Genomic DNA, 18,015 nt, shown 5'->3' with positions numbered 1-18,015 from the left:
CATAACACCAACATGACTGGCATAACGTGGAGATGCCTTCCTTCATCCAGCAGTGAATTATTCTTATTTCAGCATATGTACATTTTGTACTAACGCGACCATACACGACATGAACAACTGCCACGAGGCAGAAAAGAAACACGTGACCGTACTGCAGGTGAATTCCTCAGCACGAATTGTGATTGAATTGCAATCGCCGTAAACAAAAATCAGAGTGTGAAATAAGCAGGTGCTAAACGCACAATACCGTAAAGAAAAAAGAGAAATCGACTCCTTAGGCCTCTTTTATATCTTTTTTTAAAACCAAGGTGCAAGTCACAAAGGAAGGCTTTGATGGTGCAGGTGTGGCTAAGTTTCTGCATGGCAACACCAACTGAGAGAGAGACACGAGAGCCATCGGAGATGGAGAAACGGCTGCCAAGATGAGCGCAGAAAGCGTCTCGTCAAATTGCGCTGTGCCAAATCTCGAGAGTGGACGTGGTGGTTTAATGGAACGCTCACATTCCTTGGAGCAGGTTGGTTTCTGTCAGCCGCGTATAGAGTCTGGTGAATGATTCTTTGGAAGATAAATGTTATGGCACACCATCGCAGTAATGGCTGCAGCAAGTGGTGTCCTAACCGTTGCCAAGTGTTTTGTTTCGCAAGCTGTAAACCCACCCCAATGATACTCTTTCATATCAACAATGCTTCAACCATATATCGCCACAAAATAATGATAGTAATAAACAAATTCCTGCGGAGGGAGCGGGTAGGAACGTTGGGTTGCTCGGTCAATGGCCAGGGCCAACGGCGGCGTGGTGTATTCCACACATATGGCCGACTGTGAGGGCGGGCACAAGCCGGCGTGAGTAGGTTAAACGTTGAGTTTTATAAGGGCACCACGGGGTAACCAGCCCCTCCCCACCCAGCCCCACCCTCCCCACCCAGCCCCTCCCCACCCTCCCCTCCCAGCCCCACCCAGCCCCTCCCCACCCTCCCCTCCCAGCCCTTCCCCACCCAGCCCCTCCTCCCCCTCCCCTCTCCACCCAGCCCAACCCCTCCCTTTTTTTGATGCAGGACGGACGGACACAATAATCCCCTGTGGGCTGGTGTAACCAGGAGGTTCTTACCAGTATAAAGATAATTCTCAGCCATTTGTCAAACTCACCACTGGATGAATGCCTCCACCAGCATGCCGTGGCGGCCATGGAGGTTGTTTGATCGTACCTCTCACCACGCCGGCCAATGTGGGTTGGTAAAGTAGGCCTGGATGAGAACCAGTTGAGATATTTCTGTTAACCTGGGTTGCAGGGTTCACAGCAGTGTGTGATTACCATCGTTCTACAAATATCTACCGTGTCGTCTTAAAAGAATCCACTTGCACCATAATTACTACATTGCAGAGTCCATTGTGATGTATTCATATACATTGCGTGAATGCCTATGTTATATCCTCTGCCAGTCATCTCAGTTAACCCATGGCACCTGGGTCTGTCCCGTGACCTCCTGCCAGTAGCGAGTCTACGACTCTTCGCGTGGTTTCACTGTCCACCTAGCCTGGCACAAGTGCCATAGTTACAACTCTACCACATGGTAGCAAATGTCATCTATGGTTGTTGTTTAATCTCATGAATTGCAATAATAATATGAATTACTTACATTAATCGCTTAATGTCAGTGGTCATATAATCTGATGTTATTGAATTGATGGTTGTACAATATATACAACGTAAACGCTTATGGCTATACTCATATATGAAATTCATGAAAATCATTGACTGTTATCGCCTGCCAGGTAATCTGCTCAAATATGTTTTTTGGGAAATAAACACTTAATTTATTACCTTAAATCTGTAGATGGACAATGTCTATAAAATATGAGAAAATCTTTAAATCGGAAATTATTTGCAAAATTAATAATCCATAGTGTTTTTATCCCGTGTATGATATAGAATATTGCATATAGAGAAGTAATATCAATGTTATGATAGTGATGATAGTAATACAGGTACACCAATGTAATATTGCGTTTACGCTTTAGCTCCGTATAATATTCACCTGCGATATAAAAGAGTTTGGCTTGACAATGCAACGTGTCTGAATGTGAATGCGTCTCAAGATCTAAACGAATGGGCGACAGGCACACATAGTAATGACTAAAAAAAAACACGAGAAGGGGCTTCTTTTCTCGTTTTTAAGAATTATTCCAGAGGGGAGGCTACAGGGCAGAGAGGCGGAAAGAGATGACGGTATTTTAAGGTGCAAATGAAAAAAAAAAGCACGACAAACCCTCGTGCATGTACTGTACCAATTGCATTACCTATACAGAGGCAGCTGTAAAGCAACCCCCGCACACACGAGCGGTTTATGCAGCAAGAAAGGCAATAAAAGTGTGAGAGCGCTTCATATGCGGGACATTTCCGTTGCTCAGTGGAGATTCCAGTGCTTGGTATTCAACGGTATTTCCATTAAATAGCCTTAATAATACATTCCTCATCACCATATTCATCCGACAGTCATCCACTGCTGGATGAAGGCCACCACAAGCCACTGCCCCTCCCCCCCGTGATCCTACGAGAAAAAACACATTTCTTCATTATATCCTTTCTATTTTTTTTATATTTTCCATAACGTTTAAATCATGTATACAAGTATGTATATATACACACACCCTGAATGCACATATTGTGCCGTGCAATACGAAACCTCTTTTGTGTTTTCCACAGAGGCCTGTGTGTTGACGTACACATTTACCTTTTGGGTGCCCTGGATGTAAAAATAACATCAAATTGTGGACACACAAAGGGGAGAGGCATTGCGGCCAATCAAAAATATTGTTGGCTGTTACAGTGAGGTCACTTCCAATTACCCTGCCGGAGACGGTCGCCGGAGCTAATTGAAAACCTCGTGGTATCACGTAGAGCAGCCCCTGCAGCTTTGCATTATGTTTCCCCCGCCTGCCTTGGCAATCATTTTCTTTTTATGTTTCTATTTGTAATTATTCTCGTCTTCGAATTATTGGAAATTCTATGTGAATATGTACTGCATTTTACAGTTATTACACTGTGTAACTAAAACAACAAGTTTTTGTCCCTGTGTTATTTCCGAATTGCTTATGCCTCAAAAGTCCAGAAAATGGATATTATTACCCACAAACTTTGCTTTTGTGACCAGGACAGTGATATTTAGATATGTACCTAATTTTCAATGAGAAAACGTGGTGTGCATTTGTGTCCTTTCTTCACGTAAAGTCCTGGTCACAAAAGCAAAGTTTGTGGGGAATAATAGCCATTTTCTATACTTTTTAGGCATAAGCAATTCAAAAATAACACTTACTACCCAGGAACAAAAATCGTGTTACATAGTGTTATCATATGTGACTATAGACACAACACACACACATTCTCCTCTCACTCCTGTATCGCCCTCAAGACCGTAGGTGGGCCTACCTATTTAGTACTTGTGTAATGCGGGCGTAAGCGACCTTCCGGATGTGACGTCACGGGGGGTGGAGTCATGTGACGTGGGGGGAAGGTTCGGGTCCTTAAGCGGGTAAACCGGAAGGGGAAGGGAGTCGGGGTGTGAGCGGAAAAGAGTGAGGCCACGCGGGCGAGTGTGGAGAGGGGGGGGCGCCGACGGCCATCGGGAGCCAACCCCGAAGATAAGAGGAAGCTGCGGAGTGGTGTGCAGCTGCAGAGGAGACAGCCAGAAGGGCTGCGTGTTAGAGGCAGCGGTGTGGCTGCCAGGAGGAGCTGCGGAGAGAGAGAGAGAGAGGGCTGCATGTTAGAGGCAGCGGTGTGGCTGCCAGGAGGAGCTGCGGAGAGAGAGAGAGACAGCAAGAGGCTGTCAGAGCTGCGGAGGGAGAGGAGTTGCAGCGAGTGCAGCCAGAGGGGGCTGTGTGAGAGAAACAGCAGCGGAGCTGCTGTTGTGGATCGGGCCGACATTGGAGTCAGCACCGTGGAGAAGCTACAGAGTAAAGACAGCCGTGTGGGTGTACAGCACGAACCGAATAAAGGACACTGAGCCAGACATCGTGGTCCAGTCGTTTATTACACTGGTGTCGGAAGTGCAACGGCATGTCGAAACAAGTGAGGAAGAAAGTTAATCCGGCGCCTGCATCGGCTTCTTCGTCCGACGACGACGAACTCCCTCCAACCACGGATCCTGTTGGGGTGGTGGAGGAGAGCCCGGCTGAGGCGACCACGGGAACGGGAGTGGAGGATGTTGGCGCGGTGGCGGGTCCGTCGACATCATCAGACGCGGATCAACGATGGCAAGCGATGGCGGTACAACTGGAGGCACTTAAGGACGTCCTGGCGCATCTATGCCATCTCGTCGCGCCAGGGACGATGGATGATGCAAGTGGTGCTCCGCGGGCCGCCACGTTGCCTGTCCTGCCGCCGCCATTGCCCACGCGGCAAGAGGCCGCCATTTTGCGCGCTCCGTGGCGCCAAACCGCCATTTTGGCCACGCCGCGGGCCGACGCCATTTTGAATTTGCCATCACAACCACCACCATTGGAAGATGGCGGGAAGAGGAGTCGGAGTCGCCACCTTACAACGGTTAAAGAATTTTCCGTCGGTGGGGACTGGAGCGCGTTCGCCTGCCGCTTCTTGGCGGCGGTACGCACAGCAAGATGGACCGATGCGGAGGCTTTGGAGGTGTTGCCGACTCTCCTGGACGACGAATCTGTCCGATTCTTCCGTTCCATAACGACCGATAAGAAGGCAACTTTATGTGGTGTTTTTCAAGAAATGGCCGATGCTTATGAGCCACCAGATGATGCGCATCGGCGATTCGCTCAACGACAACGAGCACCAGAGGAGTCGCCCGTGGCGTTCAGGGGTGCGGTGCTGGAGCTGGCCATGGCAGCTTATCCTGAGACGCCACAGGACCTGCTCGAGCCTCTCATATTAGGGAAAATGTTGGAGCTGTCTCGGGATCTAGGGATCCCCATGCCTGTGTGTGGGCATGAGAAGCTAACTTCCCGGACGGCTGCTAAGTGTCTCGATGCGCAATTCAACCTCCGTCGCTGGAAACAAGTGACGGCGTGGACGGGGGGGCCCGTCAAAGAAGGGGATGCGCTGGGGTGGAACCCTGCGCAGGCTGTCTATGTTCCGGATGACCGGGGCCCTCAACAACTGACGGCCGCCTCCGCTCCATGGACGGGACGCGGCGGGCCGAGACCGCGCGCGGCGCTACCAGAACGGGGCCGTCAGGAGGCGAGGCCTGCGCTTCGGCGCAACGAGGCCGAATGTTTCCGCTGCGGGCGTAGGGGCCACTACGCCAGAGACTGCTGGGCCCGCTTCCCGGCTCCGCCGCAGCAGGAGGCCTCGGCACCGGTCAAGTCGGCTAAAGATCCTCCGAAACAGGCCGGCCGTGACATTGCGGGGGACGAGGGGCCCTGCTCGGAGGACGCCTGCCAGGTCTGCGGGACCTTCGAGCCCTGCAGCCCTTCCGACCCAGCTGCGGGCACGGTCACAGGACAAGCCCAAGACTAACTCTTTAGAGACACGGGACGGCGGTGGACTTCCAGCTGCGACAGGGGGATTACCCCCTGTCGTTCCTCGACTTTCATCGCGTTCCCGTTCTGCGAGTGGGCCGCCGACCGTCCGGGACGGGCCGGCGACCCGCACACGTTCCAAATCGCTTACGTTTCGTTGATTGTTGTTGTCTTGTTATTTTTTTCTTACAGTTGTATTTATTGCATGCTTTTTGTACGTTCGTTGATGTTAATTGCGTTGTTGTTGTTGTTCTTGCTGTTACATTGTATGCTTAGTGTCCTTTAGGGGGGGAAGCTCGGTTCGCCGCATTACGATTTGCTATTGGTCAGCCGAGGTCGGCTGGGATTTTTCTACGGGGGAGGGTGGTGTAATGCGGGCGTAAGCGACCTTCCGGATGTGACGTCACGGGGGGTGGAGTCATGTGACGTGGGGGGAAGGTTCGGGTCCTTAAGCGGGTAAACCGGAAGGGGAAGGGAGTCGGGGTGTGAGCGGAAAAGAGTGAGGCCACGCGGGCGAGTGTGGAGAGGGGGGGGCGCCGACGGCCATCGGGAGCCAACCCCGAAGATAAGAGGAAGCTGCGGAGTGGTGTGCAGCTGCAGAGGAGACAGCCAGAAGGGCTGCGTGTTAGAGGCAGCGGTGTGGCTGCCAGGAGGAGCTGCGGAGAGAGAGAGAGAGAGGGCTGCATGTTAGAGGCAGCGGTGTGGCTGCCAGGAGGAGCTGCGGAGAGAGAGAGAGACAGCAAGAGGCTGTCAGAGCTGCGGAGGGAGAGGAGTTGCAGCGAGTGCAGCCAGAGGGGGCTGTGTGAGAGAAACAGCAGCGGAGCTGCTGTTGTGGATCGGGCCGACATTGGAGTCAGCACCGTGGAGAAGCTACAGAGTAAAGACAGCCGTGTGGGTGTACAGCACGAACCGAATAAAGGACACTGAGCCAGACATCGTGGTCCAGTCGTTTATTACACTTGCACAAATAAGGGGCTGTCAAAACATTATTTGTATATTGTGTATTAAAAGTACAAACGTGTGTATTTCCCTGCCCCCCCCCCCGATCTATTTAAATGAAGGAAAAGATATCCAACCATAACCGATATTAAGGGAACCCTACCTCTATGAGATGCAGACAGTTAATGGCCCTTAAGAATAATGCAGTTGCATTAGGCCTGGCTGAAGTGAGACTTGGGATGTATGGTGGAACGGTGTTGATCATTGTAATTACTAAATAGTAAAGCAATATTGCATTGCTTTCGCAGTAGACGCTGTTGTGTCATCTGATGCAGTTTATAATGTACACTACATATTTTACAGTTATGTAATGGCCACCAGCATGCACTCTGAGCACATGCTATTGCCATTTTTATTTACTGATGGAATGTTATGGAACATTAATTCTTTGGGGCCATTCCATTTGCATTAAAAGGAATGCTAAGGAGTATTGTTTTGAGATGCGTACATACCAGAATTAAATTCTCACGGGCTGGAATATAACTTAATAGAGCACAACATGAGTTTCAAACAGCTGAGGAAAGTTTGTGAATGTTACAGGCGCCAAGCTTATGTCTCTGTGTGCTTTGTGTGTGTTTACGTAGAGATATATATATACAGTACATGCATGCGTGTACAACTGTGTTTATGCATGATGTGTTGTTCTTCGTGTACGGTTATCAAGACCAACATGTGTTAAGGGTAGCTGACTTCATAATCTTCGTCAATATTTGTATTTCATGTATGTGAAATCACAGTCTTTTAAAAATGTTTTATAAAATATCCCTGAGCTCTGAATTATTTGCTTATCTCCAGTTTTCCCTTCATCACACACCATTCCCGTCCTGCCCCTCATGGTTAGAATGTCAGACCAACATTGGCAATACAACATTATACTCAACTTATTTTCAAATCAAGAATGTACTTCCAATTGTAATTCCAAATTACTCAATCCCAAATGAGTAATTTACAGGTGATTTTTCAGATTCGGGAAGTTTCGTCAACCAGATACATTATTATCATACGATAATATAAAAAGGTTTTGCTGGCTGGTTGGTTGGAGGGATGGATGTACGTACGTGGAACCTTCTTTTGCACCGTACATAGCCAACCGTGCTAATGGGATGCTGGGATGATGGTCACGCCTAAAGGACATGTGGGCTGCTCGTATATAAACATATATTTTAGCTGTGATATGACAGCAGAGAACCCAGAGAAAACCCATGCAGAACACAGGGTGAAAGTACACACTCTACACGGAAAGGCGCCCGAATCCGGAATCGAACCCAGGTCCTTCTAGCTGAAGTGTAGAGGTTACCACTGCTTCACCCTTCCCCCAAATGACGTGGGTCTCGGGTGGGCTATCACCACGCACAACATGTTGTTAGAGGCTTAGGGGCTGCATGCTGGGCAGTAGAGGGCAGTGCAGCATAATGCATCATTATCTGTACATCTATGATCCTCGCCTTAACCAGCCTGCACTGACCAGCGTGGTGAAGTATGGTGTAATAACCCTTTACGATCCACTCAGCATGGGGAGGCCCTCATCCAACAGTGCATTGACTAAAAGGGCTACATATATACATCACAGGCAATGCAAAATAATGCTCATTTAAAGACGGGGTCACATTCCCGTGATTTTATAGTAATTGTTAAAGTACAAATAGATCAAGGTTATTAAAATTGTATGCAAAGAGCAAACCTTCCTTACTTTATAGAGAACGGTGCATTCCTAAAATATATTTAACACATCAATCATGCATTATGTTTTATAATTGACATATTAATTCGATTTTTTCTCATTATATATTTGCTTTCATTTTCACTGAATTTAATATCGTGCTTTCAGCTCATCTCCATGGAGTTCACCAATTGAATCCAGGCAGCCCAAGGGTGCATGCACCATGACAGGCCGAGAAAATGCTTCCACCTTTAATTTTCAAAGTGTAGAATTTCCAGCCTGATATTAAGCTTCAATACCAAAAATATCTCTGTTCACAGAAAACAAGTTTAACTTTTATGTAAATCAATTACGTGCCAAAGCTAATCTAGAATTTTTTAAAGAATGTAAGGTGTTTTGGATTTCAGTTTTATGATTTTATTTGTGTTTATGAAATTTCGTAATATGCAGTAAATTTGCCAATATAAAATCCATGAAAATGTTGTCAATTATAATGTTTTGATATGGTTAAGCTTCAGTGTTATAAGTACCGTAATTGACGTCCAATCTAGCTAAGAGCTTTATCAAAGTAAGTTGCCGCCGCAGTGCGTTTACCCATAATTGTTGTTTTCTGGACTGCGGCCGACGTCAAAAATAAACATCTTATACAGGACCCTACCATCAAACCTCCCGGTTTCAACCTTATACGCCGCTAACAGTCGACCATCAACCGAATCGGGACCGGGCATGGCCGATGCGGCCACCTGATGCACAAATGGTGCATCAAAGTTTCGACGGCCTGCGAGTGCGGCCACAAATCCCGCACCATCGACCCACATCGTAAACACTCCGCCGCTGTCTTCACTCCTTTAAAGGAGGAACGGACGAGATCCACTCTGCATCTGAAAAGACAATTGAGTGGATAACAAATCTAAAATTACATCTTTAATCCGCTGTTATTAATCGATACGAAAGAAGAAGTTGGCCAGATCAGCCATGGTGGCCAGTTTCCAATTTGCTCGCCAAAATTGTGTAAAGTACACACTTTCACAATTTGCCTGCTCTTAATCAGTGCAGCTAAAATCACTCACGTTCACTTGACAAGCTCTACAAAGCAGTGTGGAGTGTTTTCAATGTAACATTGTACTCTGTATATTTTAATAAATCAAATAATGTATGGGAACCTGCCTTTGTATAGTAGGTTACATAGACAAAATATACATTCCATGGACCGCTATTCTGTTTGTCTTTATAATTCCAACTCTCCAGTCTCGTAATTAAAGATGCCCCCATCGCGAGTGGGAAGTCCATTGAAGGCGCAGACTAAACTGACTCTGTTGACTTCGAGTGTAATACAACTAATAACAAAAACATTACCCTTTAGTTACCCAGGACCATTCTTAAACGAGTGTCTGTCGTGTGGGATGAACTCGTAGTACGTGGAGAAAACCCACAGATAAGAGGGAGTGACACTCAACGCTCTCAAGAGAGAGATATTCAAGAATCTATTGCTCCATTGACATCTCCTGGCCATCTCACAATGGATGTTGAGCTTTCCAAAAAAATTAATGGCTCTGGAAGGTTCGTTGTTTCCTGGGTAATTGTAGATTACCAATGGAAATAATCAATCTTGGAGGTCTGGTGTTTACTGCATCAACTGCCGGATCTAATAGGGTTGGGCGCGTTGGCAAGATATACTCGCAATCATGTCTTGATTTCGCTCTTGAATCTTGAAATAAGTATGCAGTAAGCCTCTGCTTAGCATGACTGGCTACGTACAGTGCGAAAGAAGTCCAACATACATACCGGCCAATAGCAGCCACAGCAGGACAGTGAGACCATGGGTTGTCAGCATTACCAAAGGCAGATGAGCCTTCAGTAGGCTAATGCCATCCACATTAGGGCAGTGCGACTCTGAGTAATCATAGCCTTGGTTAGCAGAGGCAGGTGAGCCTCCAATTAGTCAATCAAACTCACACACGTCGGAGATGAGTGGCTCCCGCTCGATGTCCTTTCGATCACTAACTCCAATACCGTGACATGAGATAGAATTACATTTCTATCGCCTTGATTAACTCGGCGATGGCTGTACGGAGTAAGCTGATCCAATCTTCACATTTGGAGAATCAGAGACTGGTGACAGGAAGTTGGCCTAATTGTTAATTATTAATCCAGATTAATAATACGATGCTTTGCGCATCTGTAATGTTCTCGAAGGAGACGTAGACTTCTTAGAGGCCACACGCTTTTATTCACTAACAGTTACCACATCTTAACACACTGGGGAATGGCCCCCCTAGGTTGTGGGGCGTGTGTCAATCCTGACCACCACATCCGAGATTAATAATTAATTAGGCCAATGCTAAGTTCACACTTGGCACTATGCAAATTCTGTACCAAACAGGTCAGGCAAGTAACTTAGCCTTAAATGCACAAAATTATAATCTGCGTAGCCAGTGAAACAATATGGATTTATGAGGGAGCGTTGGAAGTTACTGTATGATGACAGCCTCAGGAGTAGTGGGTGAAAGAATGGGGCATCAACATGCAAGTATACGGGTTGTCATCAGAAATCAGGTGGCAAAGCATTGTGAATGGGTTGTTATTACAAGTTCAAGTTCATTTATTAGGTATAGCCCTGTGAGCCATGTGGCTCTTAAGTCGGGTGCAACCGCAACAAACAAAATATGAACACAGAACATCTTAAAGCAACGACGAGTAACAGAAACATCCTGGAATAAACCAGCAAAAATTTAAAAAACGTATTAAACGCTGTGTGCAAAAATCCCAATGTGGTGCAAGTCAACAATACAATGGGCTTTGAGCATTGCGATGTGGGAGTTCAAGAAGCCTATCCACAAAATGGGATTGAAGATTACGTCTTGAAAGCAACATTTATAGAATTCAGTGCATTGGGTACGATACCCACCCATGATGTTCTCTTTTTGGGAACGTACTTGCGCAAGTAGACACCACCAATGAGTAGAAGATAACTCATCAACCATGACTACAGTACTCATTAAATCTATTCTTGCAGGAATAACTAAAAGTGTGAGAGTGTTAAAACTGAACGAAGCAGTGTTCTTCCTAACAAGAACAACTATTGATACGATGTTTTGTGCATCGTTCATGTTATGAATCGCACGTGAAATGTTACGTTCGCAAGTTCCAAAGGAATTCCTATTTGGTGTATTCAAATCGAAATCTCTCCTAGCGGCAAGCACACTCAAATCCTTAATTGGTAATATTTTGGGAAGCATTGGAATCGATGGACTGTTTTGTAAAATAAAAAACAATAAAGGTATGGTAGTGAACTGAATTAGTCAAAACAAGCAAAATAAACGCGAATTTAGAATAACTATCACATGTGGTTACTCTGGAACACAAACATTGTTTCTGATTGAGAACCTGCCTCATAGTGCGTATGTGGAATGCATCTGGCTGGTTTAAACTATTAAAAATATATTTATTTTAACAGGTAAGGCTCACTGAGATATATAGCTCTTTTTCAAAAGCGACCTGGCCACAAATGATAGCTCAGCGAAATGGCTTATGCAGAAATTTATAGCAGCCAAATACTCGAAATGCATGTTTCTCAAATATGAAGGGAAAAACCGCCGGACCAGGAGAAAAATCCACGTGACCACTGGGAGAACATGCAAACTCCAAATTTACAGGCTTCAGTGTCGGGATCGAACCCACAACCTCCTCTATACTCAGGCGTGATAGGGACCCTGATGTGCTTGGGGTGTGTCACTTTTATGTGAACGCCACGTGCACACTGCTGGAAATGCAACGTGTATTGTTACTAATGTACAAGATAAGGTGGTAGAGGGAAAACCATTTTCCGATTTCAAACCGAGCAAGAAAAGAATACAGTGGTCTTCCTCGTTGTCGAGCCTTAGGGCGCTAAAGCGAAGGAGTAGTTTATATTGTAAAGCCGGTGTGGGAGGGAGGGGAAGCGTAATTCACTGCTGGGAGAGAACGGGGCCTGTGTGATTTGTGGGAGAATGGGAGAGGGTTATTAATGTGCAGAAAGGCGCCTTTAGCATTGCCCATTGGCTGAACTAACACAGGAGGGAATGTGTCTCTCTCTTCGAGGGAGGAAGCACAGATCTGAGTGACTTACAGTGGGAAATCTCTCTTACAATGTGAAGTCCACTAAAGCGGTAAGGTTCAGTGAGGACTGCATTCCAACCAAACCACAACAGAGTCGATTTAAAACCGGCTCTGTGTATTATTAAAAATAGAGAGTGAATCTTCACTCATTGGAACTGGCTTACCAGCTCGTTAAACTCACCACACCCACCATCGTGTTTATCCTTTCACATGTATCAGTATATTTTAGGACAGTGATTGCAGCGCCACTTGCGAGAGATTTTTTTGTAGGGGGGGGGGTTGCTATGGTCCAAAAGTGCACAATATAGCAATGTCCTGAGTACAGGTTTGAGCATAAGTGTGGGGAGAAAAAAAACAGACGGGAGACTTCCAGAGACTGTCATTTAATTGTCGCCCCGCACGAGGCTGCGTTGTCAGTAGCGCGGTTGAGTTGCCCCCCGCCCCCCCCGGATGGCACTGTGTTACCAGTCGGTTCTCAGCAGTGCAGCAGCCACATGGTGGGTGTCTGCGGAGGCCTGCACCCCTCCCGAATCTTCTTACTTTTACTAATTTTAATTTTTTACCTACGTGACTTTACCGGAAAAACCTAAGAATATGAATCCTTGCAGTCACGAAAACTTCAAATCTAGAATTCTTACACTGGCTTCGTGCCCCAAAAGCATCATGCCTTTAAACTGAGACTGACATTCTGGCAGGACAATCGCCATTCATGTGTTGCAAGTGTCGTATAATGCACACGCACGTACTCTACTTGTGTGGTATATATACTCGTGGTATAGTTAATGCACGTGCAAATTTAAGTTGCAATGTTTATAGCGTATTACTTGTAGCCAAATCTGTAATTTGTAAATTAAAAAAAAACGAATTGTGTAACCGTGCGTGCAGATGCTTGTACGTAGCGTGTTACCTTTACCTTACCGTGTGTTCATGTGCCCGTGGCTGCACCGTGAATCTAGGAATTCCCTTAATGAAACGTTCTCGTGATTTACGTGGTTCCGAAGACCCCCCCTCCTCCTCCCCCCACCGCACCCCAACCACACTCTCTTGCCTCCCCCAGCACCTAACTCTGCACTTGTAACACCTGTGTGACCTTACTGAGCAAGAAGCTCTGTGTGCCAAATTAACGAGCCGTAAAAGAACATTCGCTTTCTGACCCTTTTGTGTGTGGACTATATGCGGCGTTTAAATATATATTAATTTATTCTAAAGCATGGCAACATCCCTTTTGCGTGGGAATACGTGGGGTTAATGCTGCTCCCCCACCTTCCTCTGTTACAGTTGTGAAAGCTCTCACGAGGTGGAGGAGGTCATCCGGATAAAAGCTGGGACAGACAAAGGTCCTGCTGAAGCCCAAGAATTCTTCTTGTGAACGTTCTCTACAGAGCCTGCCTGGTTTCATCGTTGAATGCACTGCTAAGCCATGACACCTACAGTCATTTGGTCTTCCAAGTGGAGATGTCTCATGGAATTTTAACATCTCAGTGGCTAAGTTATGAAAAGAAACGACCACGGACTTGTAAAAAAAAATTTCCCGGAGAGATTGAAAGCACATGTTGGGTGACATTGACGATGTTTGACAATTGCATTGTTTTCACGCCATTAACAACCCCACAGTCTTCCCAAAGAAGTGGTGCTGTACATAGAGCGCGTACCAAAGTTTCCCAGAGCCACTACATTCAAAAACTTCCGTCGACACAACGATGTTTAGATTCATGAACTCTGTGACCTGCAGAAACCCAGGCACTCACCTGGTGACACCATGGAAATATTCATTTTGAAATATGGTACCTGCTATGTGGACTGCAATTTTAAATGACACCGGGTTTGCTAGGATTATGAGAGACTTCAAATGTACAAAGAAATGTAAAAATAAACCCACAACAACGTTTAGACACTTTGTAACATAAATTGTGTTTATTTTTTACATCAGGTGGACTTTTTTTAACTAGGTAATGTTATAGCTTGTTATCTTTTTCTAAGGCTTCTGATGTAACAGCACTGCAGCCTTACATTTCCCGCTGCAGTGTCTTTTTAAAAATGAAAATTCTAACAAGGACGAAAAGATCACTTCATCGTTTTTATTCTTGGCATGTGATGCAATGCAACATTTTTTTCTAACTATATTTAACAAAGGACTTCAACTGTATTATTAAATGTACGTCTTTTTTTCCTTTCGTTTTAATGCTTCCTGACTACGGTTGAAAGCATTTATACTTTATTTCTGTCAGTCCATCTGTAATGGGAGGGGGGAGGCATTATGAATCTCATGAAGTTGATCCAATTCGTATGAAATCTTACTTTAAATTTGCCTCGCTATTAGCCACCTAGCCTGAGAGAAATCCGGCTAAATCGATCAAAAAGGGGCTGACCAAAACGTGACGATAGAAAACCAGCGCAAGAAGGTTGATCTGTGCCCACCAAGATGATGATGTCACGTGTGATGTGCGCGCACCTTGCCCCTGCTTCCCGACGGCACCATTAAGTGTGATGCGACGTCACATGACATGCGACGTCACATGACGCGTGGCTTGGAATGTAACGTCATTATCGCTAATTCAATACTCATGAGGGCAAACGTGTGTTTGAAAAGCGCATTCAGGATCCATGCGCATTCATGATTTTTCTTCCTTGTATGTTTTCTTCGATGATGGTTCACTGGCCATGACAGATAATTTGTGTAGAACATACTTTTTCACCAATGGATTAATGTACTTATAACTTCCGGTATAAAATCATATATTTTATTATGTTAATTAGCCAACATGATGAACTACATCATTTTTCTTAGAAGATAATAATTTATTATTTTAAGAAATAGCCCATGATTGCAAAGAACAAAAAATGATGGAACTTTTAAGTCTACTTGCATTTTACATACAATAATTACTTTAATTGGGTTAGTTGCAAAGTGGTGACATTTTTTCTTCTAGGTAATGAAAATAATAATCCACTCCCGAATTTATATTGTGCACTATTCATCGGTGGCCATGGTGTGTTCATCATTTCCATCTGATAAAGCTGCAAAGATCCAGGTAACAGCTTAACACCTTCTAATTTTGACAACACAAAGTGCTCGATTAGAGTTCGTGGTATGTTTGTAATTTCATCGCCATATCTGTAATCCAACATGTTTTTAATGATTGCCAACAAATTCCTGTTGTCTGCCTCTTCGTAGAAGCATCGCTGTATTTGTTGAATGTTTGGCTGCTGTGAGTGCAACACACAATCATTTACACACGACTGCTCTTTCAAAGATCAGAAGGCCTCAATGTATTTGTACTTGTGTAATACTTCACAATGCACTTAGGGGGTCGAGCCTCAAATATACTAATACCTAGCCGCCTGATGATAGGTTTTTCCCTTTTTATCTGGCAACAAAACAGGCGTTAAGATGTTAAAACACCAAACTGAAACCTGTTACAAGGAATCATGTCTGCATTAACCACAATGCTTGTGGTCAGAATGCAAACAAAAAACATACTCTGATAATATATGCATTGTCCTTGCAATTGATTGGTCCACACCAGAGACAGCTTTCTTTTGAGCCTCGTCTCAAACGGTGTTAGACCAGAGGACGCCAAAACCTAGCCGTCTATTATTTTAGAGGGTAAGCTATGGAATAGATTTACTTGGAAATCTTCCTTTTGACACTAATCCCATTTAATACCACACAACAGCCTAACCTCCATAAGCCGGAGCGTATGACTCGGGTTAAAGGTAGAGTACCACTTGTTCATGTTGGTACACCTAATCCCTTGTTAGAGCCCAACCTGTCAAGCCGGTGGGTAAACATCAGACATCAAGATACAACATTAAGTGTTTGTTATTAACATTTTGAATCCTTTTCTGTTACAATTTTCCAATTTACTGCGATGCACTGACACACGATATTTTACAGATACGTTGCCGAGATACGGCTATGCTCAGGTCTACCACCAATCGGCTCGCATTGCAGTGCGCTGTTGCGATGGCACCACGTGCTGCAAATGCGGTTTGTTTTCTCTAACAGATATCTGTGGCTCGTCGTTCATTTGCGTTTATTGGCAGGCAATACCAACTCCAGCTTCGCAAAGTTCACACAACCAGATAGGTAGCACCTGGAATACATCACGTCTATTTAATAATATCGAGTGCTGTCATGACGTTTATGGTTTATGTCAACACCTTATGCCCCATCTTCAATCAATTTGGGGGCAAAGTCACAAATATTGCTCAGTTGTAATTGTGTTTAGCAGCTTCACTTAGATCCAGGCAAATTGATTTGAACTGAGGGCAATGAGCAATTCTTTGTCACACCTGCCAAATTTGTATTTAATGGCTAAATCTGTGGATCACCATTTTTCTAATTTAACTTACCTTTCAGTTCAACATATAAAGCAAAAACGTTGCAAATCTGAAGAGTAGCTTTTGTTCGACCGCTTAATCGCACATTTAATCTAGCTTTGGCCAGCACATCGAGCATCACCTAGTCATGTGACAGGGATTTATCCCGGTGTTCAATGTAGTTTCCAAGTTAAAAGCAGAATTGTTCGACAAACAAGCATCGTTCAATATATCAACAGTAGCATAATGATGATGAACATGGGAACAACTATATTTCAGTAAATTAACACAATTATAATTCAGCCATCCGTGATTAGGTGTCTATTTTGACAAATTACAACCGATTAATTAAATACAATTAATGTGCTGGTTCTCCAAGTCAGTTGGCTTCCTTTAAAAAAATTAAATACTTGCATTTCGAAAAGGGTTTTTTGTTTTCTGCTGTTTGGTATCGTTGCTCATCCTTCACCACGTTTGTTTACAGAGTTGAAGCGGAATGGCAACCATCTTTCAATCAATAAGTTGTGGTTTGGTGACCCTGCCTTTTCCCAATGGACACAATGTGTGCGTACAAATAACTGTTGAATAGCAAACGTACGTTCAATATTTTATGAGCTTTATTTTTCTAGTGGGAATAAAATGCCACTTCTCATCTCTGTGTGCCCTGGCCTTAAAAAATGAATACAATACAAGCGCCATATTGAAATGTCATTGCCCAGAAATGGTGTAAAAATTGTTACTACATAGAAGTAAATTATTTGTATTGGAAGTAGTTATGAACAGTTTAAATTATAGAATTTCTGAAAATATCTTTGAAATTTTGGCCACATTTAAGAATAGCATGTGTTACGAATTTATTGAGACAAAAAAACTTAAATTGACTTAAAAATTCAAAAAGGTCAATAAACCAAACGTTATTTTTTCCTCTTTATATCTAAATATGATTTCTAGACACAAGTGATGTTTGAACTACGGTGTTGCTGTAACACAATTGAACACGATCTCTTAATATAACCTTTGTTTTTGTTAATCCTGATAAATTGCCCATAGGTATTTGGATTATATTTATCAGTGGATGTGTCTATGTGCTAGCTCTACAGTTCCCTAAAGGCAAGCCACAAGGTGCATGTCTGCAGTTTCTAAAAAAAACAAGCGAAGATGCTGATATGTGTTTTTTTGACTTTCCACCTGTATATGTATCACATTGTAAAATATACTGTTAAACTGCGCGCGTGCTTGCGTGTTTCATTCTTCATGCAGTCCGTATATAAAATGTCGAAAGTGAAAAGTCCAAAATATCACTTTTAATATTTCAAAGATCAAAGTTCAAAATCAGAGATCATGGCCAATGCTATTGATACCACCCCACCCGGCTATCATTTCTTTCTATTTGACAGATCCTGCAACTATTGCAAATCAATACCAGCCTCCGAGGTAACCATCCTCCTTCACC

General features: G+C 44.4%; 1 protein-coding gene across 3 annotated transcripts in view; it reads left to right on the top strand.

The window, feature by feature from the left end:
* SNCAIP (synuclein alpha interacting protein) overlaps positions 1 to 17,791 on the top strand; it is a 223,611-nt gene extending 205,820 nt beyond the window's left edge. For all 3 annotated transcript variants that reach the window (XM_078621833.1, XM_078621816.1, XM_078621826.1), the window contains one exon: positions 13,518 to 17,791. In XM_078621833.1, the coding sequence (XP_078477959.1) occupies positions 13,518 to 13,523 (6 nt within the window). In that variant the 3' untranslated portion in view covers positions 13,524 to 17,791. The remainder of the gene's footprint in view (positions 1 to 13,517) is intronic.
* The last annotated feature ends 224 nt before the right edge of the window (positions 17,792 to 18,015 follow it).

This window comes from Lampetra planeri, chromosome 3, assembly GCF_965212315.1.
Source record: "Lampetra planeri chromosome 3, kcLamPlan1.2.h2, whole genome shotgun sequence".
Taxonomy (NCBI): Eukaryota; Metazoa; Chordata; class Hyperoartia; order Petromyzontiformes; family Petromyzontidae; genus Lampetra; species Lampetra planeri.
The sequence above is the reverse complement of the archived record's forward strand: the minus strand, read 5'-3'. Positions and strand labels throughout refer to the sequence as shown.